A 25,655-nucleotide genomic window follows, 5' to 3' on the forward strand; every position below is an offset into this window, starting at 1 on the left:
TTCCGACTTGATTAATTTTTTTAAATTATTTTGAATAAATGTGTTTAAAATTGTTCCAATGCTACAAGTGCGACAACATGTGTTTGTGTTATTAATATTATCGTCATTATTAGTATCAGGGACATTGTGACGTTTACAGTGACGTCGTCCGTTCTATTATTTACATCGATGCGCGCTCCCGCTGGGCTGCGTGCTCGCTCACGTGTCGCCCATCACACAGTCAGTGAGAGGAAGCTCAGCTGCTGCTCTGGATTCAAACACGGATTTATCGAACTGAAAAGTCAAAAGGTAAAATTATTTATAATAAATCTTATTTAAACTAACTCACAATCTTATATTGATGTTTACATGTAAGTTTCACAAAGTTTTTTTTCCACTTCCAATAAGGAAGTAGGTCAAATAAAACCACCTTGCTGTGAACCCTTAGTTACAATATTACAAACATTACATGTATTGACTTGTTTAAGTTTAACAACAGCAAAGTAAAGTTGTCAGGACTCACATTACACTTAATATGCACCTGCACTGCCGTATGTTACAGTAGAATATATTAAAATAAAATTATAGCAAGTATGAAAATGGTAATTATTAAATTATTCTTGTATGTGAAGCCTCCCTCGTGTAACTTGTTTGTCAGGTTATTATAAAGTCTACAAGATATAAAATACCATAATTCATAGTCACATTTGGACAATAATGACTATAAAAATAAACTTTGAAGTGCGTTTGCTTCTGATAACAGCCCATAATAGTCACTTCCATAGTGTTTAACTTGTGTAAAGTAGTTGGCCTCCTTCCTAAAACTCAGGTGTCAGAGAATATGACAGATAATAAACAATCTGCTGCCGTGAAGCTGTTTTAAAGTCAGATCGCAGCCTCAGTGTGTTGCGTTGAAGGGGAAATGAGGCTCCATGTTGAAAATCACTTCCTTTTTGGGACTTCAGCAAACAGTGGTGTGGTTTTGTGTTAGTTATAATTAACGTTTTTTGATGTAATCTTCCTGTGTGACCTGTGTTTTCTTTCACCCCCCCACTCAGATGTGGAAGTCGGGCGCGGGCCACGACGTGAAGGTGAAGGCTGCTGCAGAGGCCGATGACTGGGAGACGGACCCTGACTTCGAGGTGCCGAGGACAAAAACCCTGAAGTGCTCACAGACCCCCCCCTCCCCTATTCTGGATTTAATGATCTTTTTGGGTTTCAGAATGACATATCCGAGCAGGAGCAGCGCTGGGGAGCCAAGACCGTCGAGGGCTCTGGACGATCAGAACACATCAGGTAAAGGAGGATGGTTGCAGTGGGTGCTGTGTTGCAACAGGAAGAGGAAGTGAGAATAGAGCTGCGGCTGTAAGACAGCCACTGTCTCCTAATATGGGTAATTCATCATGATGACACAGTGACGGAGGGATTTAAAACCCTCCTGACTGCTGAGGTCAAATGGCTTGAGTCACTTTAACTTGGTGACTGAAACTAACACAGGGAACTTTTGGAAACTTCGTAATCCCTTGTTTATCCCACAGCATTTAAAAGTTTCTCTACCAATGTCATATGTGCAGAGATCGTGTTGAATCTGTTTGTCAATTCATCAATTTGGATAAAGTAGTTTCTTCATCTTGAGAAAACTCCTGTGCTCTTGACAGATATCGTGTGTTTATGTGTGTATACGTGTCTATAAGTGTGTATACGTATGTATAAGTGTGTATACATGTGTGCATGTGTGAATGTATGTGTACAAGCGTGTGTATAAGAGTGTATATGTTGACATAAGTGTGTGTGAATAATTGTTTATCTGTCTATAAGTTTGTATGCATGTGTGTATATATACCTGTGTGTGTGAGAGTGTACATTTTGGTATAAGGGTGTATGTGTATAAATGTGTGTATGTTTGTATATTTGTGTCTATGTGCACCTCTGTGTGCAGCCATCTTGACCACAGTGTGTGTGTGTGTGTGTGTGTGTGTGTGTGTGTGTGTGTGTGTGTGTGTGTGTGTGTGTGTGTGTGTGTGTGTGTGTGTGTGTGTGTGTGTGTGTGTGTGTGTGTGTGTGTGTGTGTGTGTGACAGCGTTGCAGAGCTCAGAAGCAAAGTGGCTACGGAGCACGAGCAGGTGAGGAAGAGAGACCACACTCCTAAAGCGTCGTACGGATACGGAGGGAAGTTTGGCGTGGAGAAGGACCGAATGGACAAGGTCAACAAACCACGCCACATAACCAACAATATATATATTTATATAACATGCTCATCTGATACGCTGCCAGATTTCACCTTTAATTATATTCTTTAGTCTGAATTTGTTCTTCCATGTTCCTCTTGCGTCCAGGGGGCTGTGGGTCACGACTACGTGTCCCAGGTCAAGCAGCACTCCTCCCAGACAGATGCGGCTCAAGGGTTTGGCGGGAAATTTGGCGTTCAGAAGGACCGTGTTGATGAGGTTCGAAAAATCTGAAATACTTCAGCATCTTTGCAATATAACTTAATTCATTTTTTTTTCTGAATGATTTAGTTCCTCCATAGTTTGCAGAGTCTTAAACACTACAGTTCTAGTATACAGTTAAAGCAAGCAGCTAAAACTGTAGAATGTATTGTACAGTTTATTTTCTACTTCATGAGTAATTTGATTGTCTAATTGTTTTTATGCAACGAGGTATTTTGAGCTGCATTCAGTATGATCGTCATAATTTACTGACTGTTTTCCGTGCAGTCTGCCATGGGCTTTGAATACAAAGGGGAAGTGCAGCAACATGCGTCTCAGAAAGGTGGGTCCACTGTTATTTTAATATAAAAGTATACATTTCTATTGGTTAACGGTCTATAGTTCAGGATTTTGCTGACAATCTTTTCTGTCTCCAGATCATTCGAAGGGATTTGGAGGAAAGTACGGCGTGGAGAAGGACAAAGTGGACAAGGCCGCGGTGGGGTACGAATATAAAAGCCAGACGGAGAAGCACCAGTCACAAAAAGGTGAGTTCAAGCTGTTTTAACACAATAAGCATCAACAAATTGTTCTTTTTTCAAATGGTCATCTTGTTTTTTCCAGACTACACGAAGGGATTTGGAGGGAAATACGGCGTGGAGACGGAGAAGGTGGACAAAGTGGCTTTGGGGTACGACTATAAAGGAGAAACTGAGAAGCATCAGTCACAAAGAGGTGAGTTTGAGTCGCAGTGTTGACGCCATCGTCCTCTGCCTCATGTCTAATGTCTAACGTTGGTCTTCATCAGATTATTCAAAGGGATTCGGGGGGAAGTTCGGCGTGGAGAAGGACAAAGTAGACAAAGCAGCTTTGGGCTACGACTACAAAGGGGCGACGGAGAAACATCAGTCACAAAAAGGTGAGACAACTCTCGCACGTGTGTCCCAGGAAAACCAGTGAGGTTAATGGGACTGAACCAATTCCTTTCTGTTCAGATTACTCAGCAGGTTTCGGGGGGCGATATGGAGTACAGGCCGATCGCCAGGATAAGGTCAGGATCCTCCTTATTGATTCATCAGGGTTAAATTATCAATTATTTATTCTGCAAACTGTGATTAAATAATAAGAAACCTGAATTTCCTATTTGTAGGAATGTCACGTTTCAATTTTGACGATTTAAACATTTATACATTTTTCCCAGAGCGCAGTCGGCTTCTCAGATATTGAAGCACCGTCGTCTGCCTATGAAAAGACACAACCCCTGGAGGCCTGTATGTTTCACTCTCTTCCTAAATCATTACAAGTGTTGGACGTCACTGCTGTTGCACTTTTTCATATTTACGTTTGTTTCCCTGCAGCGACGTCAGGCGCAGGGAAGCTGAAGGCTCGTTTCGAGAACATGGCCAAATCTTCAGACGAGGAGAACCGGAAGAAAGCAGAAGAAGAGCGAGCGAGGAGACAGGCCCGAGAGAAGAGAGAGCGAGAGGAGGCCAAGCGTAGACAGCAGGTAAAAACATGAACCGTAAACTGACACATAAACTAATGTTTAACATATTTATTCATGATTCTGTGTTTTGCTGTGTTTCCTGTAGGAGCAGAGCAGCAAAGAGGAGGAACGTTCTCCACCTCCTGCTCCACGTGCGGCTCCAGCATGCGAAATGCCAACGGAAATACACCATCACATGCCAGAGATACAAGAAAGACCAGAACCAGAATATGAGCCAGAACCAGAATATGAGCCAGAGCCAGAGCTTGAACCTGAACCAGAATATGAGCCTGAGCCTGACGTAAGACCCTCTGATTCAATCTCACATCACTTCAACCAAATAATAGATTGATTCAATCTGTTGTTTTAAAGTAAAACGTCGGTGTCTGCTGGTTTCTGTGCTTAGTTTGTTTTTGTCGTCACTTATATTCAAGTCTTCTCCAGGATTTGATCTCAATGCTCCTGTGCTGTTTGCAGGATGAACCATTGTACGAGGAGCCTCCAGCTTTGCCTCCACGCTCAGAAGATTTCCTCGACCCTGAGGCCCCACCCCTTCCTGACAGGTCGGCGGACGTGGAGGACGATGACGGGGATTATGATGCAATTGATGATAGGTTTCCTCCTCCTCTTCCTCCTCCTGCGGCGACAGGTCTGCCTCTGAGTCGGCTGCAGTTAAAACGTTGAACGAGAAGCATGTGAAGAGCACTTTCATTTCAGTTTTCTTTTACAGATGACAATGACTATGAAGACCTGACATGTGGACAGAAGGCAATAGCCATTTACGACTATCAAGGAGGTACGTCATTTCTTCCACGCTTCATATTTTTTTACACTTAACGATAGTCCTAACCCTTAATCCTACTATCTCATTTGTGCAGAGGCGGACGATGAGATCTCCTTCAACCCGGACGACGTGATCGTCAACATAGAGATGATCGACGAAGGCTGGTGGAAGGGAGAGTGTCAGGGACGCACTGGTTTGTTCCCAGCTTCTTATGTTCAGCTCATGTAGTTTGGGACGTACTGTTCAACAGAGGGAAGTCAACTCTGTATTTATACAATAAATCACAGAAAAGCTTCTGATCAGCTGATTTCAATCCTCTTACTTGGTGTTGATAACTTTCTTATACAATATGACCAATAAAGTTACGCATCCTGTATCTGCAATAAACTGGAGTCAATAAACTATTCTACAGGCAGGGTTCTGTGTTTGTATTATTTTACATTCCTTATATTGTATTTCATCATGATCATATTATAAATTGGATTAAATACAAATAGTTATTGTTGTTAAGTGTTTCACTAACAACACAAACTACTTGACGGATTATAACGAAACTTGGAGGAATGATGCGTTATTGTTTTTCCGACTTTCTTTAACATAGGACTACTCAAAACATTTTCCCTTCTGTCATTCATTTCGAGGGTCTGACAATAGATGTAAAACATTAACTGGGAGAGATTTGCCGTCTCCAGGTCAGCTATAAGGATTTTAAATCATATTAACGAGTCTTAAATGGTACAAGAAAAAAAACACAGTAATCAGTGGATCAGTTCATTTTTTTATCAGAAAAGCACAGATTCAAACTGCAGTGGGGAATATATGTCAATCATCTGTTATGTTGTATTCAGACAAACATATTTTACATAAAGTCGTATTTTCGTAAAACTTGGCCTAACATGGAGATGAAGCTGCGGTTCCATCAGAACCAACATGCTCCTGCAGTGGATCTCTCTACAGCAGCAGGCCTGAGCGAGTGAAGGATCCGACAGCAGCCAGTGACAGTTGTCATGTAGAGATCAGTACAAGAAACGATCCTGTGTGTTTCTGCAACAATAGTCTTTGAAGCCAAGAAAACCATCCGTAGGTTTCCTCTGGCTCACCAGGCAATGCCCTTCTTCTTCTTGCCCTTTCCACCTTTCTTTGCCATCCGCTTGCCTTTCATCTTCTTGGCCTGACGCTGGCTCATCCACACCGGGTACTGTCCGTTCTCGTCCAACAGGGTTGTCTTGTTGCGTTTGGCGTCCATGTCCATCTTCCCCTCTGTAACACAAAAGGCAACGGTCAACGGTCTGAAAACAGCTACAGTTAAAGCTGAGTATCGCCAGTGGGCACCGGTCACTCACCGTCATCAGCCTGCTGCTTTATGATCTGCTCCGCCGACACCACGGTGGCGATCTCCTGCACGTCGGCCATGAGAGCGTCTGCTTTCTTGTCCGAATTCAGAGCCTGCTTCAGACGAGCCAGCTCCTTGGGGGCGTTCTTCTTCCTCTTCTCTGCGCGCATCTTCCTCTTCCACTTGCTCCGCAGGCTTTTTGCCATCTTGAGGAGGTTCTGAAATAAACAACAACACATCAGTCATTATATTGGAGTTAATGGCAGATGAGTTAAGCAAAGGCCACTCTTTACTTTTAAGTTACGTACTTATTTAAAGCACCAGATCCCTCCACAAACAAGTATGGACACATTATGGTTTTTAATATAAAACACTCAAATTTAGGTTCCTACGGCAGAGTTCTCTGTATTTTAATATAAAAGCAGTCAGGATGATGACAAAGCACATGTATGTTGATTTATAATAACAAATTAAATGTGTTAACGGGGAGAAGTTTGAACACAGAGCAGTTTACGAGCTGTTTGTTTAAAAGAACAGACTCACGTGATACAAGATCAAACATGTGGATCTTATTTATCCACCTGAAAACAAAGCTAACGCTGCACATTGTCAATAACGTGTTGCATGACATGAGTACGTGTCAGCTAGCTACAGGGACAACAATTAGCTTTACGGTTCATTTCTACCACAGCAGGCTAACCCGAGGCTTGCTAGCTAGTTAGCTCTGGAGCTGCCACCGTGGCAAATCTCGCAAGGAAACACCTAAAAAGCTAACGTTAGCTTTCCCCACATGCTAGAAGTGTTAGCACAACGTAAACAGTAAACATCACTTACTTTAAGAGTGCGTAGTTTAAGTTAAATGATTAAATGTCCCCACACGCTCCTCACACGTGTTTACAGGAGGAGAGAACAGACGGAAGGACGCGTTTCCGAAGAAGCTGTCAGCTGATTGGCTCTTTTTGGGAAGCCCGAAGACTGCCGCTTCTGATTGGCTCGCGGATTCAACCAGGAAGTGCAAGCGGGAGTGGAATGTAAACAACACGTAAAGGAGAATATCGAGGGGAAAACGAGCGGTTTCCACGGGTTTATTAAACCCTCAGCTATGATCTAATCTTCTAACCGTGAATCAGCATTCATCGGTGTGGTAACCAGTAAGTTGTATCAGTCATTTTGGCTGTTTAACTGGGATTTGTACAAGCAGCTGTCCCACAGATGCTCAACATGCTGGAAGCGGCTGCAGAGCAAATGGTGGTTCACAGAGATTTCCAGGCAGCGTTTGACACATGTGACCGAAGTCTGCAGAGTCTCTGCGGCCCGGAGGCCGAGGACAGCCGGTGAGAGTCCGGAGCTCACGTGTTTCCTTCAGCCTGGGAGACAAGTGGGTCACTGTTTGTCGTTTGTCTTTTGTCCCCACAGGTCCGCAGAGTTCAAGGCTGGTTTCTGCACCATAGGGATCCAAGCCCTGGCTGAGCTCAACCAGTGGCCCGGTGTCCTCCCCTGGGTCCTGCAGCAGTACGAGCTCCAGGAGAAGATACCTGCAAAGATCATGCAGATGTGGTGAGTGGAGCAGCAGGAGATTGTGTAACTGCACATTTTGGTCATGTATGAATTGTTTTAATGAGCAAAAACTACCAATCATTCCCTGTTAAAGAGAAGTTTTGATTATAACATCTGTTTTAAACCAGTATATCAGTATACCAGTTCTCAAAATTGATTCTCTCATTTGTATATTGGCAGCATACTTCTTTACTCGAAGGTGGGGGAGCCTGCTGTGATGCAGGAGGCAGCCAGAGTTTGGTTACACTGTCCGTCCAACAGCAAAGCGTCGGGGTTCGGGACAGTGGCAGAACTGCACCTGCTGCATGTCCTCGTCCCTCTCGGACGCACGGACGAGGCTCGGGAGCTGATCGTCGGCGAGGTTGGAGGACGGGCGTTCACGGAAGACCAGAGACGGACAGCGCTGGGTGTTGTTGATGAAAGGGAACAACAGAATCTAGAGCCGCCTCTAAATCCTGTCGGCGGCCCAAACTCTGCAAATAGTGTCTCAAATAAAGGTAACAAATTATTTTTCTTTAGATGCATTTTACAAAATCAAATAAGTGTGAATATTGAATATAGACAGTCTCTCTCTCTGGCTGTGTTTGTGCTCTACAGGTGCTGTCCTCCATAAACTCACAGCCATGCTCCGTTTTTTCTACAAAAAACTTTTTATGACCGGCTCTGTCTCATCCTCTCTGCGGAGAATCTTTGTGGCAGCTGTCCTTCTCTACATGCTCTTACTTCGAATGGATCCAGGTTGGATAACATGTTCTTTGCATCTTACTTCCATCACCGGGTTTGTTGAAGTATAAAACTTTTGCATTTCTTACTGTTGTTTTCCCTCAGCTCTCCCGTCATCATTCCTGTGGATTTCCAAACTTCTTGAGCTGCTCAAACAGATGTGGAGCACCATGGTTGCACCGTACTACCATTCTCTCACCCAGAGCAAAGGACTGTAAAAGACTGAAAGACACTTTATGTTTTGTCCATAGTTTTGACACATTTCTATCTTTTTTGTAAGAGAAGAGGACTTAGTTATATCCAATCAGTTCGATTGTTGTTTGGTGGTTTGCTTTATTTGTTTGCAGCAGGATTTTTGCAAAACTACTGGACAGATTTACACAAAACTTGGTGGAAGGATGAGACGAGGGCTAAGAAAGAACTCATGACATGTTGGCCCTTATCTGGGCAAAGAGGCACTTTTCACTTTCATTAATGTTAGAGATGGGGTGTTTTTTAAATTCTCTCCGATTTCCCAGAGTGAATAATTCATGAATGTTGATGAAATAAAACACATTTAGGATATGTATGAATATGTGCAGTGTGGTGAATTGAATTTACCGGGACTGTTGGGCTTTGGCGTCATCCTACCTATGAAAACCATCAGTTGTATGAACAAACAGATAAAAACATTTCCAGTGTATATTTGTTAATTCTTTGTTAGAAACCTCAGACTTTTTTATTGCTGCCACTAACACATATTTTCATATGAAGACTGACCCCTCTTGATCATAACAATAACTTTATTTAACCAGTATAATTAATTCCAGATTTTACAGGAGCAGCAGTGCCTACATCACTAATAACTGAGAATGATAAAGAAATAACAAAGGAGTGATACAGGATCAACAACGTGATCAGAATGTCAATGGAAGACATACAAATTATGGGTGACAAAATGTGACAATGAATATGTGCAATAAATATATACTTATGTATGAGTTTTGTGTTTTATGGATGGTTTAATCAAGTTTTGTGTTTTAATGAAGTTTTGTGTTTTATGGTTATATGGAGTTAATCAAACTTGGGGTTAAAAGTTAAACAAAGAAATAGGAAAACTTAATCTCAAATACACGACTAATTAATTAATTAATCAATTAAAATGACAGAATTTCTAAATTAAATCTATTGACATTTTATCAGTCAAAATATTGGGAAAATGTCCCATAAAAAAAAATCGAAGCCAACCAAAACAAGGGCAATATTATATCACACTGCGTTGCTATAAATAAAACATAGTTTAACATAATTTACACTCAAACGGTTTTATTATTTGAAATAAAGTTATTGAAGAAATCGTCACAAAATGCTTATAAAGTCGAATGAGATGTGTCATCGAAGTCCGCGCATGGCAACTGGTAGGTTTCGTTTCACTGTAAAGTGAAACTGATCCAGAGGAGCTGACGTGGGTGGATGCGATGTTTACTGGGAAACTAGAGAAGAACGCTGGACTCGAACAGATGATTTAAAAAACAAAAGACACGTTCGACTCCTGCTCTGTTGAGAAGCGAGAAGTGAAGTCTGACATCATGTTCTCTGGGCTCTCCAGCCTTTATTCCTTTTCTTATTGTACAGTAAGGGACTTTCAAAACGGTGAGTAGAGAAACGACTTTATCCTGTGTGTTGATGGGGATGATGGTGGTTTGATGCTGAATGTGATTTTTAGAAGTAGTTACCGGATGAATTTAATCTCCTCTGTACTTGGGGCTTGACGATATTTCCATAACATTACGTCAAGATAAAAAAATGTCAGTCAAGATAGATTCATACATTTCATTGAAAAAATTCATTCATAAGAATCATAATGACATATATTGAATCGTTGTTAAATTGCTTTTCCAATTCTTATAAAATACTGCTATAAGTTATTGATATTGTTTTCACCGTACATGACTGTTGTGTAATGCAACTTTACAGTTAGTTTTTGACATTGTGTTGATTCAATTGTTGTGCAGTGTGGCATGTGAACGAGGAACTAACAGCACACAGGAGCAAATGGTATCAATACATAATTTATTGTTTGTATTATTTTCTTCATTATTCAGGTGTTTCTGTTGTGGTAGTTCACTCAGGTGTATTTGACTTGTCGCCTGTACAGTGGTGTTTTCTCAAGGGAGTAGGTACAGACAGATTAACCTGAAGACATCTCACAAAAACCTGTGGGGTGTGGCTGTATTTACAGTTGTACCACAGGTGAATCAATCCAATGGATAATATGCTATTTTCATTCATTTTGAATATTTACACTGATCTGTCCCAGCAATGAGAGGCCTCAGCAACTACCAGCTGTCCTGCTGCGTCAACACTCTGCTGCAGACCCTCTCTGCGACCTGGGAGCTGTCAGACCTGCTGGAAAGGTGAGAAAATGAAGTTGTATGTTGACATTGCTGAAAGAAGCAATGCCTCAAAACAAGGTTGTAAATCTGGATTTTTTTGCGTGTTTTATATGTAAATGTTATAATACCTCCCACATTTAGGTGAAGAGAATGAAATATAACTTCATGCCTCGTTGAATTCTTACTTGTTAAATTAATGAAGATTGATGATGATTTGTTGAACTGCAACAAGGTGGGATTCAGCTGGTGTGAGAGCAGACAGTCATAACGTCCCCATGCAGTTGAAGAAAGTCCTCGCAGCCATGAAGAGCGACCATGGGCACAACTCTCCCCATCGAGACTTCCTCAACTGTCTGGACAGAAACAGCTTTCGACGTAAGAGCCGCAGATTCGCAGATCAACGTGTCACACTGATGTTTATTTCCCACCTAGTGACAATGAAACTGTTTTGTAGTTTGTGTGCAGCACGACGCCGATGAAGTCTTCCTCTCCATCCTGAACTTCCTGCAGCAACAGATGGACGACAGAGCACTGGTCGGCCTGTAACCTTTAGCATTCTGAGTCTTTCACCTGGTAGTGTGTCATATGTTTGCTTACCTTTGTTTTCTCCCTCAGGCTCTGGAAATCCAGAATCTGTACAAGGTTTCTGTGGAGACTCACCTGCAGTGTTTGGAGTGCAGCTGGGTCCAGACTCAGACCAGCTTCCAGCTCAGCCTGCATCTGCACGTGAAGGACGATCACGACTCTCTGGTGCAGTGTCTTTGTTTGTTCAAAATTTTTGCCATGAATTTTACAAGAAGATAGAAAGCACAGTCATGTCTGTACAGCGGGTATGACTTATTTTAAATTAGCTTAGCACCTCTTAATACTCATTTATTGAATTATCATTGAATTATCGTATCTCTGCTGTTTAAACATTCCATAAACAAAAGTGTACAGTTTTTATCTTATGACTGAACCGCCTAGTGTTTTCTAGTCTTTATGCTAAGCTAAGCTAACCAGCTGCTGATACTGACTGTACAGATGTGAGAGTGGTCTTGATCCTTTCGTAAAACGTGAACATATTCCCCAAAATGTCAAATAATTCATCATACTAATAATACGATTTCAATGCCCGTGTTTCTGACAATTTCAGGAAGGTTGCATATCCTCCTTCTTAGAGGATCAGGACTTAAGGGGCAGAGATAGCTGCTTTTGTGCACAATGTGGAATAAAGACTCCGTCTAAACGGGTGAGGTTTGGATTAAATGTGACCCAAAGATATTAATTAACCTTATTGTCAACTTATACATTTAATTGTATCTTTCAGGTTATCAAGCTGCTTTCCTTGCCTCGAATCTTGTGCATGCAACTGAAGCGGTATCGGAGCAGCCGTGGTGACATCAGAAAACTGGATTGCAAAGTGACCTTTCCAGAGACCTTTGACTTCTCTGAGATCGCTAGAGGTGGATTCTCCAGAGACTTTGCCCAGGTACTTTTATTTCCTCTTTACTCTCTGGATATTGTATTTTTTCATCTAAAAGTTTATTTGTTTTTCTAGGATGAGTACACCTACACTTTGTATGCAGTGGTTGTGCACTCTGGTGGTACAATGGGTGGGCACTACACTGCCTATGTTCGTCCTAGGGGGAACCAGCAATGGCACTATGCAGACGACAGCCACGTAGAGAAGGTTTGTTCAATAAGACATGTGAAAAAAGTTTATTCCTGACTTTCTACTTCATTATGATCTACAGAAGTTAAACAGGTTTTAACCTTGCTTGTTGAAGGAATTTTGTATTACTCCCATTGTTTATTTTGCAAATTTGTAAGTAATTCTGTCTTTTTATTTCAACACACAGGTTTCCTTGGAACAAGTGCAGGCAGCATATGGAACATATAATGGGTCTGTGTGTTCTTGTAAAGGCTTTTTCACTTTTTCTCTAAAGGATGACAAGATGGAATTCAGTCATTTATCTGTATGCTAAAGTTGAAGCTATAAGCCACAGCCACTTATCATAGCCTCAGCCAAACTCTGCCTTCTAGAACTTAAACTTAACACATGTTAACATGTTGTAAAGACCAAACAAACAAACCACACAAAGGTCTTTGTGCTGAGCGAAAACCAGCTTAGATGCATTATTATCTTTCCTCCCTGGTTTAATTTGACTGTGGAGTGCCTCAGGGCTCTATCCTGGTTCACCTGTTATTTTACAATTGCATGTTCCCATTTGGGAGCACAATTTGTAGATATAACGGTGAATTGATGATATTTCTCAACTTTCTAATAGGTGATCATAATTTGCATTTCTTAAAATTCTCAGCGTTATCTTCATGTGTGAAAGTCACTTAAATATTACTTTTATCAATCTAAATTTACTTAATTCTGATAAAAACTCAGTGTTTCTGTATTCAGCCACTTTTATGAAATTGTCTTTGCACCTTCGAATACAGGAGATGACCAATGAACATGAGACTAACATTAAAACCTGCTTGAACCAGAAAGAAGCTGCTTTTTAGGGTTAAATTTAAGATTTTCATCAATGACATGTAAATCCAGTGCTTGACTTCCACTGACATCATGGAGCTTTCATCTTCCTACTCGCGGAAACAGCCTTAAGTCTTAAGACAAAGCCTTATTGTCTGTTCCTGGGGGGGAGATTAAAGACTAAAGGTGGCGGTGTTTTTGCAGTGAGGGCTTTTTAAACTTTTGAACTTCTGAACAGAGGAAATCCATCTTGTCTGTCTTGTCTTCCAACAACAAACATCTTTTTCCCTTACACCTGGTAGCTACATTTTCACTTTTTATGTCTGGTAAATCGTTTGTTCCTTTTATCCTTTTCCTGCCCCATCTCCGAGAGGCACAACTTTGTTTGATACATCTCTGTCTTATTTTTAACAGCGGCACAGCGTACATGTTAATGTACAGAAGAAGTTCCAAAGAGGAGGGAAGACAACCTGAATTCTCCGGATGAATGTGGGACGAGGTTTAATAGAGGTCTGAGATGGACATATAGGAATTTAATGAATTAAATACCTACTTGATTGATATAATTAGTTTAAAGTTTAGATTTTATTGCACATAGTGACTGGTTTAATGTTTAATGTTTTGTGTGACCTCATAGCAATACTGCAGGGAAGGGGTTAGGTTGTACACTTTACACCAGCATCGTAATTTCTGCCTGACAGCAGTAGGTGGCGTTCAAGACTTGAAACACTGAAGGGTTTTCCACTCTCAGACCACACACAATGCGAACAAGCTCACTGACACTGGGGGGTGGTTTGAAGAGAATGCTTAGCTTAGATGTTCACTGTTTGGGGGGAAATACCTGCAATGGGGCTCAGTGCTCATTTTCCTGACACTGCGGTAAAATGTGTGAGTCACTCAAGAAGAACAATGAAGTAATTCTGTCTGATTTGGGGCCAAAAACCTCACAACAAAAAATCGAATTAACATCTCAGTATTTATTGTATTTTATCACTACCTATTTTATCACTACCTATAAATATTAACTTTGCTTTTACAAGAATGGTATTAACACCTTCATCTTTTTGACTTTTGTTGACGCACCGACGTCAGCACATCTCCCAACCCCCTGAGCTCAGAATGTTAGTACTTAAGATCTGTATATATTTATTTTTAAAAATGCATTGCAGAGACCATCTCGCAATGAAGGCAGTTTAAACGTTGCAGTTGTAACCACAGCGCTTGAGTGCTCGGCATAGGCTGTCAGCACAGCCTCTAGAGTTCCCACTCGTTTGGCCCAGATTCAGGGGGACCGTGTGAAATGGTGCCTATGTGCTGCGGAGCTCTGACAGAATGGAACATGCCTGCACAGTGCCACAGGCAGTGGGCCCCGTGCTTAGTCATCTCACTGCCATGTAGCAGAGGAGCTGCTTTCTGTATAGGTGGTATCTTCCTCCCACGTTGAGACCAAAGACCAGGACTAGATATGTGCGTTATGTGTCTAGACTTGAGTCAGTGTCACAGATATGGTTTGGTGTTTTGAATTGTGTTGGTGACGTTACATTGCATGTTGAAAAACAATGGAAACAGTTATAATAATAAAGTTTGTTAATGTATGTATACCAAGAGGAAAGTTGCATTTTTTCATAATAAGGAATTATCATAACTTTGGGTACTTTGATGGATTTATGGGATGGATTTATCTTTTACCAGTTTTTAGAAATACTCAGATCTTTCAGCTATAGTGTATTTATTTATATGACTGCATGACAATACTATGTGTAATGTGTAAGGGCCGGGTTGGCTCTTAGTAATCAACCCACAAAGAATCCTCATCCAAGTCTGCAGTTCCCTTCAACTCCATAAAGTGTTAAGTGTTTTTCACCACATTATTTTGTTTTTCTGGACGGAAATTTTACTGTTTTGGCTCAGTCTTACTCAGAAGTTTGACTTTAAATGATTCTGAACTTCCATCGGAATTCTACCTGCCGAGCACCAAACGTAGGAGAGCAAAATAAACATTGTCTTTTTAATCAAAGATGAGCGATGAGCCACGTATCCCTCAGGACTTGGTTGAGACCAAAAACAGCCAAAAGCACAGAATGAAACATTTTTATTGCAAAATGAAGTCCTGCATTCTAAATATTACATATGTACAAGTATTGAGGTATTGGTACAAAATATATTCAAAGTCCTATAATGCCTTTTAGCACACTAAGTGTACATCATATTATTGGGTGGTAATGTATAAGCACAACTCAAGCTAACTGTACATCCCTAATAGCCAACCAATATGTATAGGCCAACAGCATTTTTAGAAGAAACATTAGAGTCTGAATAGAAAATGATAACTCCTACATATCCAGGGAACTGATTATTCTCTCTGTGGGGCTTTGATTACTTATTGGTGCACGACCATGTGTCAGGGTTCGAGTTTGACGAGCACCTGCCCGGAACAGCCCTGACATTGACCCCTGCAGACACTATCAAGGCGGCAACATGCCAGAGGCAGCACAGCCAAAGGCCACATGTAGCCTGTAAAACCTGACTGAGCGTCTGGACGTCTCAGTTTCTTTTCAAGCACGTGTCACACATGCCTGAGGTCTCTGTCTCCATTGTTTGAGGTTGAGCTCTGGCCCCTGGACGTGGTTATACAGACACTTTACGGCAGATCATAGTCTCCCCAATTTAGCTTTAGCCCTTTATCTCGGTCAGGTGTTAACCAGTTCACAAAGATTCCCTTCAGCTGGATTGTGAATCTCTCCAGCAGTGATAGTGATTGACACAATGCATGAGCTGAAGCAGACACATAGGCTGTGGAAGCAGAGTGATTGTTCAGACTTTGCCGTGTGGCAACACTTAAAACTGTTTTCTTTGGAGAATATCTCTAGGTTCGTTAATGCTTTTTCGTCATTGTTGATGTGTGTTTACCAGTAACTAGGTGAGCACACCACTGATGCGTCGAGGAGAAAATGGAATTTGGCTATGTGAGAACCACTCTTAAATTTTCCCTTTTTTGTGGAGGATTTCACAGGCTCAGATAAATGCCTTGTGCCTGACTTGATTTTTTTTTTCAAATGCAACTCACACCAAAGCAGTATTCCAGCCCTCTGTCTGTTTTTTGATGATCAGCAATAATAATGTCATTCCATGTCAAAGAAGAAGCCTCATGCCGTTCATACACAGGCAGAAACCAGCAAGGAGGCAGTGGAGGTGAACTGTGAACTGGCTGGCAAAGTTACAAAGGTTGTATTATAATATTTTACCCATGCTGGTAGCTTGGCTCTATGGAAAGGCCAGGTTGTTGGATGGGACACTTCACAACGTCAGCAGCTTTGGATATATTGCCCTTAAGTTTGGGACATTTGTGGTCCTCAGAGGATGAATTAATGACTAAATAAATAAAAAAAATGGGAAACAAAATAAACTAAAACAAATATTGTAAGCACCAGGGAAGATTATATTTTAATTTGATATAAAAATATAGCTTAACCACATCAAATTGCATCATTTCCACCTGAGTAGAGATGCATTTCACTGCTTAAACATGGTTTGCTTTAGCAAGAGTTGCTTTTTGTACTTCCATCTTCTAATAACTTCTAAAGTAGTTGTGTAAAATAACAGTTAAATTAGAGGGAATTAAAAGGAAAGGTATTATAGGTTTTATACTTCTCAGCCAGTTATCGCGGTATCAAGTATTATACATTCCTATGTCATAATGATTTTTACATTTTCAAACAGACATATAGAGTCAAGTGACTGTGTGTTGCAGTTTCTGTCTGTTTCATTCTGAAATCACAAGTTTCTTCCTGTGTTTTTATTTTTACAGTCGTAGACAGGAACTCAATTTGTACACTGTCTTTACACACTTCTGCTTTTCTGCTCAGAACAGAGACTGTGAATGAAGTGGACTTTTGCCCGGTCCTTGCATGTTTCCTCCTGTAAGAAATGACTTTGTGAGGGAAGATGTGCTTCCTGTAAAGAACATCAGACTCTTTATTGCTCCGATTCTACATAAATGAATCTATCAGAAAAGTGTCATGAATGCTTCTGGGGTGGCAGCCAGCTTGCACAGCTTTCCTTTGGTTACATAATGAGGTTTCAAATAGGAAATGATTATCTTTCGCTCTCGGGCCTGGTGGCCATGGTGAAGTCTGCTTTTGTAAATAACAAACAAGGAACTGAAGGTAAGTGTCCACGTATCGTTTGCCTCTAATATACAAAGATTACTTAATCAGATAAAGGAGCATATGACTAAATATGGATCCGCAAATTTCTCCATGAGAAGAAAATCCTCCACAATTTAAAAAAGGCCTGAATCCAGATTTATACCCTGACTTCTGTCATCGAGGAATGTTTGTCTATGACCTTGATTTGTGATTAGTTACCTCCAGTTTCAGAATGGCGGCTCTTGGCTCATATTTAGGTCATACTGGTGAATTCTGGCAAGTATCTGCGAGCTTTAGGTGTAAACACATGCATTGGTTTGTGAACAAGCTGCAGCGATCTTAGTGGAATTTGTAGTATGAGCAGTCCTGTCGAGGAAGAAGCCTTATCTTTCCCCAGTGAGATCATAATATTTCCTCTCAGGAGGTAGAAGGGGAGTCCGGTCGTCACTGAGTTTTCCCTCTCGCTTCACGTGTTCGCTTGTCCTCCCTGAGATTCTTGGCAGATGCAGTGTAATAAATAGAACATCTGCTGAGTTTTCTAGGAAATGGGATGTCAAGCAGTCAAACTTCTATAAGTGAACAGCGGAGAAAAAAAGGGCAGCTCAAGTTTGGTTCTGGTTTGGTTTGGACTAGAGCTGCAGTTGGGGTTTATTCGCTTTCATTTTGGTCGACTCAAAATGGCAAGTGCCACTGTTATTTAGCAGCTAATGATATGTATTCAATCTCAGTTATTTTTCGGGTTATTTATATTTACTATGAAGCGCACTTCCAGCTGAGAGGACTCGGGAGTGGGTTGCAGATATTGGTTCTCACGGGAGGTGAGCGGAGGCCCCCGTGGTAACAACGCTCATCACATGTAGCATCTCCTCAGTGTGACCTGACGCTCCATACAGGTCTTCATGCTTCTGTCGTTATTATCTCAGCTGCCTATCATCAGACACAGGACCCAGGGAAGATCCGCCATCATCTCGGAAGCCAGGCGATTCGGGTTACTGGGGAAATGGCTTCACTGACGGGCCCAGGTAACCGTCTGTCAGTTTGTGAGCGTCCTACCTCAAAGCTTGCTCCTGCTCGGACATGCACACCACCATGTCTGTGCACTGGTGGCCCCTCTGTGGGCCCTTCTAGTATGAAGGATTTGTTGTTTATGGTATGATGTGTTATGCCATGTTTTGCATCAGCTGAGTAATAAAAACGACTGTGATCCAAAAGCCAATAGCAAAATATACCTCTTGTTGTGACTTGTCTAAACATTATTAGACAGTATCATAATAAATCCTCATCTTCACATGGCAATCCCTCAAATTAAAATTCTTCTCAGCACAAAGGAACGAATGGAATTGCACCTTCAGGGTAACCACTGTCTCACCTCTCCAGCACTCAGCCAGTGATAAGCTCACAACAACTTGTGAGCCGCCGCAGACACACATTTCAGCTGTGCCTGTGTATACATGCCAATCAGTTGCTACATCGCTGCTCCAGTTAATGATTTGTACAGTGGGAGAAAAACTTGTGACAGCGAGAGAGCTCATAGCGAAACTGGTCTAGATCCCAAAAAAAAGCCTTTTTTCACTTCTCCCTGGTGTACCTTGCCATGTTTAAGAGGCCTGACCCAGGCTCACTGGCTCTGTAATATGGGCTGGGCACCTTGAGAAGTGAGCTATCCATTGTCAAACCTCTTTGACCTGCTCTCTCCTTCAGCCTCTCCTATTTCCGCACAAAGACTCTCTAATGCCAGGTAGCTGGCGCTGGCATTCCTATTGCATTCCACCATGGGGAAGTTGCCGGGATCAGGATGAAAAATGCCTGAAACAAAGGTCTACTCTCATTCACAGGGTTTAGGGTTCTGTGGGAAAGTCCTGGCTGGACAGAGGTTGGATGGCAGAGGAATGCGAAGCGGGGCATAGCTCACACAGTCTCTATGACACAGAACCAAAGACACATTGACAAGGTGGGGGTCTTCAGAGAGGAGTCAGCCCCCAGGAAAGAGGATCACAGAAGAACAGAAGTATATCCTTAATTTCTCATGTTTAGGACAGTGAAGTCATCAGTCCTGCAAACACCATGGGTAGAGCTTTGAATTTGACGTCTTGGTGGTAGCTCTGGTCCGTATCTCCTCAAATCCATAATTTCTGGTATTATTTGCTTTTATTTGATAGTGACATTAGGGAGAGTTGACATATAACAACACAATCATTCCCAAAGCTTTTGGCCCATGGACCCTTCAAGACAAAGTTTGTCATTTTAAGAAATACACCTCTGCTTTCTGGCAGAGCTGAGAAAATTGAAACCACTCTCAGTGCCAATTAAATATACAGCTAAGGAAAGCAGCCAGTTAGCTTAGCACAAAAGACAGAAAAGATAATTCACAATAACAATTGATAGCAAAAATTTAATTACGAACAAATTCAAAAATGAGCTTTTGGATCAATAGTTTTTTTCATTTGTAGAGGTATTAAGTCCATTCCTTTGCTGGCTCATGCTGGGGTTAGGTGCCTGACCTTGCTTCACCCTCCCTCCCCTGAGTCCTATATAAACCTAGGCTTGTAAAGATTTAGGTAGGAATTTACTGTCAAGGCTTTTCACTCTCCCACTACAAATACCAATATATTTTTGATAAAGTATCTTCAGCTGTGAGGAGGAGATGAGGTTAAGTGACCTTTAAGTGACGGTTTAAGGTTTTAGTTGGACTGAATGATGAAAGTATACAGGTAATAATTTTTGCCCATAGCTCATTGATTGTAATATCAGCAGGTCCATCCACTGCGTTGTTCCAGATGTAAACATCCCAACCACTGAATGTATTCATGGTGCCAAGAGGATGCCTGATGATTTTGGTAATCCCCTGACTTCTGCTCTAGAACCCCAATAAAGTTTGTGTCTTTGTTTGGTTTTCGACAACCATAGTTGTATTCCCTCCCTCAGAATGGACTTTATTAACTGCAATTCAGTTTAACATATTTTTTCATCACCGTATACCTCCAAAACAAAAATATTTGCATCAGCATCAATGCTAGCAAGCTAAACAAAGATGGTGAACATGCTGAACCTCACACCTGTTTAATATCAACTAGTCAAAGATAACCAAATTTGTTCCCTCCAAGGTAATTAACACTACCGATTTGTTTCGATGCTAGTTAGCAAATATTAGCGTGCTACCATGCTAAACGAAGAGGGTAAACTTGCTTATCTTAATCTTGTTAGCCAAATTGGATCAACCATGCACAGTCAAGCTACTACGCAACTCTGCAAACACACAGAAACAATGTCAACGACAATTCCAATCATTTGCATTTCACTCGATACTTAACCACAGTTGCTTCTGGACCCAAAAGTTATCTATGTCTTTTTCCTCAACGGTTTTCTATAGATACAGATTGAAGCATTTTTCCGTATGTATATCACAGCCGAGCACACCTAAACAGTTAAAGCTGCCATTTGTTTATATTGAGCTGAGGCCTGCTATCTGCTCAGGCTTTATATCATCTCCAGAGTCTATACATAGAGTGTGGTCGGTGGGCGTTGGAGATGGAGTATGTGGGGAAATGAGAGGAGATCTGTTGCAGCCCACAGGCCCCCTTGGACTCTCTGATGTGGCTTCAAGACTTCCTCGGCAATGCAAGGCCTCCTGGGACATTTGCACTGAACCGGTCTCCAGGTTTTTTAGCAATCGAGCGTTCGGAGTGTGACCGAGTGCATGGGCCTCTGCATCTTTAATCGTACGTCGGAGAGTTTTCTTTGCCGCACTTTTACGACGCGTTGTTGTAAAACTTTCCCCTTTGATGTGTGAGGACACAGTTGCTTCCTGATAGCTGAAAACGAAAGGACACAACACCCCCACCGTGCAGGTGATTGCGCTGACGGGTGGGGCACGTTTAAGGTTGTGCCACGGAAACTTGCTTCCGCTTCACATCTGTGAAATGTGCAGCCTTTAATACACAATGGCATTCCCAATGTTTTCTCATGGGCTGCTATCAGTCTTATTCAAACAAGGTGCTCTGGCTCATGAGATAAACAGTGAGCTATTATCTTTGCTATCTCCGGTCCGCTGCACGGTGATGCATTAGAGGCCACTTTAATGGATAATAACAGGTTAAGATGAGAAGAAAAATGTTAATGTTCACAGATATTCGATCCCGTTTTGATTTGTTTTAATACTTTGCTGCTTTTCATTAAGCGAATAAGGCTGCTGAGAGGCCCAGCCCCTCTCATCTGCAGCCTGTTATGGCGGAGCGGGGGGATGACATCATATTGGTCTCAGAGCGGCGGCTGGTAATTGGCCTGCTCTCCTCCTCCAGCAGCACGGGCCAAACAGAACACACAAGTGGAGCCAGGCAATGCAAGTCAGATGCACTGGGTTTTTCCAGAGTGGCTGGTGGGGCCTCAGTGCAGACTGAGAGCCAAGAGGCCTCGGAGAGGGGTACACCAATCCAACTGTAAATGTCAGAAATGAATGAAGGGCCTCAACTCAAAATGAAATCTGATATAATGCGCCCCAGGCCAGACTGTTTGATCTGCTGCACAATCCGCTGCTGTAGTCGTCTGGATAACTGCGCCTTTTCTGCTTGATATGACTTTGCAAAAGCATTTTCATGTGGACGTTTTGTGAGAGCCAACGTCAATGAGTTCTCAGCCCACACAAAGTTCCATTACAGAGAGACTGAAGTGCTGCACCTCTGGGGCTGCAGAGGAGCCACAGCCAGTGATTGTTTGTAATATTAAAATCAGAGCGAGATTTCTCCGTTCGGAACAAGTTCACACGCCTCGCGATGCGGATGCATTACTGCCGACGGATGAAGTAAAGCTCCACAAGGCTTCATTCTGAAACTCCCAGCACATGTGAGAAATGGCCAGAGGATGAAACATCTGGAAATGAGATTAAACCTGCAGGTTCAGATGTGTGTCTTGTAGATGAAAATCCCACGAGCAGGACAATAACATGCAAAAACAAACAATCCAATTATTTTTTTAAGCAGCTATTTGATGTGGCAACATGAGTGAGCCTAATTGGCTGCAGTGGACCTGGGAATGAGACCTGGTTCTAGCCTGTGGCCAGTCTCACACACAACATATGAGATACCTCTGTTCTAATAAAGGACTGTGTTTATCTTTTATAGAGGCTGTTCATTCATGCCACCATGTGTCATGCTCTGTGGTTGTTGAACAGAAGAATTCGGCGGCGGACTGATCTTCTGATTACATCGGCAGAGGATTACATCAACCTCTCTGTTATCATGTAGGAGAACAGTTGTGAGAACATGTTTAGTTTTTCCAAGCCTGTGTGGGAAAACTGCGTTCCTGCTGTGTCAAAAGAGGGTGCAGTGCTTAGCGTGTTAGCACGTGCCCTTCTGCCTTTCTGTCGGCCATTGCTGTTTCCCCACATCAGTGACATATATAAGTTGTCAACGGAAGGTCACACTGAGCCTGAAGGTGGTGAAAACATCACATTCTGTGTTCGTACTGAGGGAAGCTGGGCGTCTGTGGTCAAAATGTGTCAAAGAGCAGCGCTGCACCGCTTCCACAGAAATTGTTCTTCAAATGCTTTCACTCTCTTAGTTGTATGTTTAGTTGATTTCCGATAGCGTGATAGTAACTTGTGGCCTGAAAGATAAGATGCATATGCACCATGTTCTCTTAGATAAAAGCCGCTTTATTACCTATTTATATGTTACTATCAGAAAATCCCACATGTTGTTGAAAGTCACAGTCATAAACTCTCTACCACTGGTTTTAATGCCAATTTTCAATTTATACACTGACATTTGGCGGCCACTCTGTCATCTTGTTGTTCGATGTACTTGTGCAATAGTTTGATGGCACTTAATTCTCAAGAATTAGGGCCAAGCAGCTTTTTATCTCAATAATCCAAGTAACTAACACTTTGATGGTAGTCGATGGAAACTCGCATTTAAAGTATTTTTTGTTTTATAAATACTTGAGTAAATGTGATTTTGAAAATATGGCATGATTTTGAGACATGTTAAGAAAAAATTATGTAAATTATGTTAAAAGATTACGTAATTTCATTGCATCAAAGTTGTATCTGATGCTTCCTGTCCTCCTAAAATGTCGAAATAACGGATATAATTTCAGTTTGATCTGCTGTGTGGACACACTGGTGCATGTGTACTTTTTGCATGGGACGCAGATTTACACCAAGGACCATGATACTTTTTCAATGTGTTCCCCTTATTTTGTTTAACTCTTTATTAAAATGCAAACCGAAAGCTTTTGAGATAAATTCCGATAAAATCCTTTGAACTAGAATGACTCACTTAAGAGTAGGTGGCCATGGAGAGCTGTAAAGGACACCTCCCTCATCCAGTTTGATAAGGAGGGATCAATAAATTACTGAAATCATTTTATTGAATAGATTAGACAGAACGAGGGACACAAATGTATGTTTTATTTATACCGCGTCTGGTCTAGAAGCTCTGGTTCTGTTGGTGTGAGACAATTTTCTTTGATAATGCTGTCTTTACCTTTTCACACCGAATCATAGACAACTGTGGATGAAAGGCTTATTGTCTTTAAACGCCACTGGGAGCTGGTCGAAGCTAAATAGCGTGTTCACACGTAGCCCATCTTTTATTATTCGTTGCTGCTGAATACACATTCCCCAGCACATCCTCTCTGTCTCTCAGCTGGTGAGCTATGGCTGTCAAGGCAGAGCCTACGCCGGAGGGAGGAAATGATTGTGGGAATGCGTTATCACCTTCTCCCTCTTGTGCACATTCTCTAGGGCCAGTTGAATGTCATACATATGTGTTTCTAATCTGCCAGATGAGAAAGAGCGCCATTTCACAACACGGATGAGAATGACACGTCCTCTGCAATTTTTTTTTTTACATTTTGACGTTTCTGTGTGTCATGTTAGAGACGATTACGCCGGACTGGACATGTCTACCGAAATATCAAATGTCATGTAGGCTGCACAGTGGAAAAGTCTATATCATGTTCCCCATCCGTCAAACGCAGCTCTGGAGGAAGCAGACCCAGCTGTTGTTGGCCATTGATACCTTTGTTGTTCCTCTCTGCTGAACCGCAATAGTCTGCAGTCACAACCCTCAGCTGTTAACCTCATATTGCGCTTGTCTCTTAAAAAATGATTGCCTCATTCTTTCTCTCACAATGCAGTTTGCACTTGGACCAGACTGGTAACTTCTGATCTGTAACTCATGTGTTCGTATCGCTGACTGTAGCACAGGTATAAAGCACGTGTAGGTACTTGTGTACTCTTAACCAAACAGTGCCAGAGACATATAAGTTGTAAAACATAGATTTTTCCTATGTATATTTTTATTAAATGTCACAGACTTTGCAGAATATCCCCCCCAAAAAACATTTCATATTATGTTTGCACAAGCTCGAGTCTTCTTTTCCCCAAAATGACACATTTCTTGGATCAGATTCTGGTATAAACGCAGTTTCCACGTAATATGTAGTTGTGTTTAGTTTGCAGAGGCAGCACAAACACAGCAGGGCGTGATTCTACATTGTAACGTGGGATTAGTATCGTACATCCCTGTATTTGCATAGATTGATTTCAGGAAACCATACAGAATGCAAACATGTACAGTCCTCTTCGCATCTGAGAACTCGTATCAGTTTGACAGCCGTGAATGCACAGGGTGGAGAAAGGAGCCGCACCTTGAAAGCCCTGGCAGCTTTTCATGTCTAGCAAACAGCCACATGTGTCAAACTTCTCCTCCCACGCAGCACATTTCACACATTCCTAAAGAATGTTTGCTTTTTTACCAGGTCAACAGAATAAATCCAGTGCTGCATTGTGTCTCATCAACTTTGAGCAGCTTTCCGTGATTATTCAATGAGGCTTGTTTCATCTTGTGCAATTCGTTCTTTGCCCAGTCATCACTTTTTCTGCAGTCCCATTGAAAGTCTTGCTTCTCCCAGTGAGTATTTATGTCTTCATGGGCTGACCATAAAGACAGCTTCCCTGTGCTTTCATTTCCTCAGTGACGGTGGGAATCCTGACGAAGGGCTTGAGCTCTGGCCGTGGCTCCAACCATAACATATGCCTCACTACTTCCTGTTATCAGTGATTACATAAAGGTCGGAAACAAAGACATCCTACATTGTAAGGGAGGCAGCCAGTCCTCCCTAGATTTCCATGAGAATGGAATCATTACAAGTTTTATGATGACACTGATGAGGGGGGATCGTGCATGATATCAACTCCTTTAAAAGAGGATGTGGTCCATGGTTATACTCTGTGTGGCAGTGGTTTGAGCCAGCCTGCTCATAGTGACAATGCTAACATGCAGATGTTTAGCAGGTATATTGTAAACACTTTTTCACCATAGTGTGTTAGATTCATCGGCCATAAATCAGAGCTGGGATGTCTATACCAAAT

General features: G+C 41.8%; 4 protein-coding genes across 4 annotated transcripts; 3 read left to right on the forward strand and 1 right to left on the reverse strand.

The window, feature by feature from the left end:
• The first annotated feature begins 217 nt into the window (after positions 1 to 217).
• On the forward strand, positions 218 to 5,093 carry hcls1 (hematopoietic cell-specific Lyn substrate 1). Its single transcript, XM_061076355.1, has 16 exons — positions 218 to 288; positions 1,038 to 1,121; positions 1,202 to 1,275; positions 2,060 to 2,183; positions 2,316 to 2,426; positions 2,697 to 2,751; positions 2,846 to 2,956; positions 3,033 to 3,143; positions 3,217 to 3,327; positions 3,404 to 3,459; positions 3,610 to 3,679; positions 3,767 to 3,915; positions 4,001 to 4,195; positions 4,372 to 4,543; positions 4,625 to 4,690; positions 4,773 to 5,093. Exons 2-16 carry the CDS (start codon positions 1,038 to 1,040, stop codon positions 4,904 to 4,906), a joined length of 1,623 nt encoding a protein of 540 aa, XP_060932338.1. The 5' UTR covers positions 218 to 288; the 3' UTR covers positions 4,907 to 5,093.
• Positions 5,094 to 5,443: 350 nt separating this feature from the next.
• On the reverse strand, positions 5,444 to 6,929 carry llph (LLP homolog, long-term synaptic facilitation factor). The gene is made up of 3 exons (XM_061076467.1): positions 6,846 to 6,929; positions 6,022 to 6,229; positions 5,444 to 5,938 (listed from the first exon to the last, which is right to left on the reverse strand). The coding sequence occupies exons 2-3, from the start codon at positions 6,215 to 6,217 to the stop codon at positions 5,775 to 5,777; spliced, it is 360 nt and encodes a 119-aa protein (XP_060932450.1). The 5' UTR covers positions 6,218 to 6,229; positions 6,846 to 6,929; the 3' UTR covers positions 5,444 to 5,774.
• A 103-nt stretch (positions 6,930 to 7,032) lies between these two features.
• On the forward strand, positions 7,033 to 9,266 carry pex26 (peroxisomal biogenesis factor 26). Its single transcript, XM_061076425.1, has 5 exons — positions 7,033 to 7,345; positions 7,428 to 7,568; positions 7,749 to 8,065; positions 8,166 to 8,306; positions 8,397 to 9,266. Exons 1-5 carry the CDS (start codon positions 7,224 to 7,226, stop codon positions 8,507 to 8,509), a joined length of 834 nt encoding a protein of 277 aa, XP_060932408.1. The 5' UTR covers positions 7,033 to 7,223; the 3' UTR covers positions 8,510 to 9,266.
• A 464-nt stretch (positions 9,267 to 9,730) lies between these two features.
• On the forward strand, positions 9,731 to 14,732 carry usp18 (ubiquitin specific peptidase 18). Its single transcript, XM_061076390.1, has 10 exons — positions 9,731 to 9,923; positions 10,591 to 10,687; positions 10,899 to 11,041; positions 11,121 to 11,200; positions 11,282 to 11,416; positions 11,802 to 11,897; positions 11,976 to 12,137; positions 12,207 to 12,338; positions 12,508 to 12,551; positions 13,548 to 14,732. Exons 1-10 carry the CDS (start codon positions 9,860 to 9,862, stop codon positions 13,618 to 13,620), a joined length of 1,026 nt encoding a protein of 341 aa, XP_060932373.1. The 5' UTR covers positions 9,731 to 9,859; the 3' UTR covers positions 13,621 to 14,732.
• The last annotated feature ends 10,923 nt before the right edge of the window (positions 14,733 to 25,655 follow it).

This window comes from Limanda limanda, chromosome 1, assembly GCF_963576545.1.
Source record: "Limanda limanda chromosome 1, fLimLim1.1, whole genome shotgun sequence".
In the NCBI taxonomy this organism is placed as follows: Eukaryota; Metazoa; Chordata; class Actinopteri; order Pleuronectiformes; family Pleuronectidae; genus Limanda; species Limanda limanda.

What these genes read in the sequence shown, in the direction of transcription:
- usp18 (XM_061076390.1), top strand. Translation starts at nt 9,860, where the DNA reads ATGTTCTCTGGGCTCTCCAGCCTTTATTCCTTTTCTTATTGTACAGTA. An exon ending in TAAAGACTCCGTCTAAACGG is followed by an intron (nt 11,898 to 11,975) that starts GTGAGGTTTGGA and finishes TGTATCTTTCAG; the next exon opens with GTTATCAAGCTGCTTTCCTT. An exon ending in TCTCCAGAGACTTTGCCCAG is followed by an intron (nt 12,138 to 12,206) that starts GTACTTTTATTT and finishes TTGTTTTTCTAG; the next exon opens with GATGAGTACACCTACACTTT.
- hcls1 (XM_061076355.1), top strand. Translation starts at nt 1,038, where the DNA reads ATGTGGAAGTCGGGCGCGGGCCACGACGTGAAGGTGAAGGCTGCTGCA. An exon ending in AGACGGACCCTGACTTCGAG is followed by an intron (nt 1,122 to 1,201) that starts GTGCCGAGGACA and finishes TTTGGGTTTCAG; the next exon opens with AATGACATATCCGAGCAGGA. An exon ending in AGAAGGACCGTGTTGATGAG is followed by an intron (nt 2,427 to 2,696) that starts GTTCGAAAAATC and finishes TTTTCCGTGCAG; the next exon opens with TCTGCCATGGGCTTTGAATA.
- pex26 (XM_061076425.1), top strand. Translation starts at nt 7,224, where the DNA reads ATGCTCAACATGCTGGAAGCGGCTGCAGAGCAAATGGTGGTTCACAGA. An exon ending in GCAAAGATCATGCAGATGTG is followed by an intron (nt 7,569 to 7,748) that starts GTGAGTGGAGCA and finishes GTATATTGGCAG; the next exon opens with CATACTTCTTTACTCGAAGG. An exon ending in AAATAGTGTCTCAAATAAAG is followed by an intron (nt 8,066 to 8,165) that starts GTAACAAATTAT and finishes TGTGCTCTACAG; the next exon opens with GTGCTGTCCTCCATAAACTC.
- llph (XM_061076467.1), bottom strand. Translation starts at nt 6,217, where the DNA reads ATGGCAAAAAGCCTGCGGAGCAAGTGGAAGAGGAAGATGCGCGCAGAG. An exon ending in AAAGCAGCAGGCTGATGACG is followed by an intron (nt 5,939 to 6,021) that starts GTGAGTGACCGG and finishes TTTGTGTTACAG; the next exon opens with AGGGGAAGATGGACATGGAC.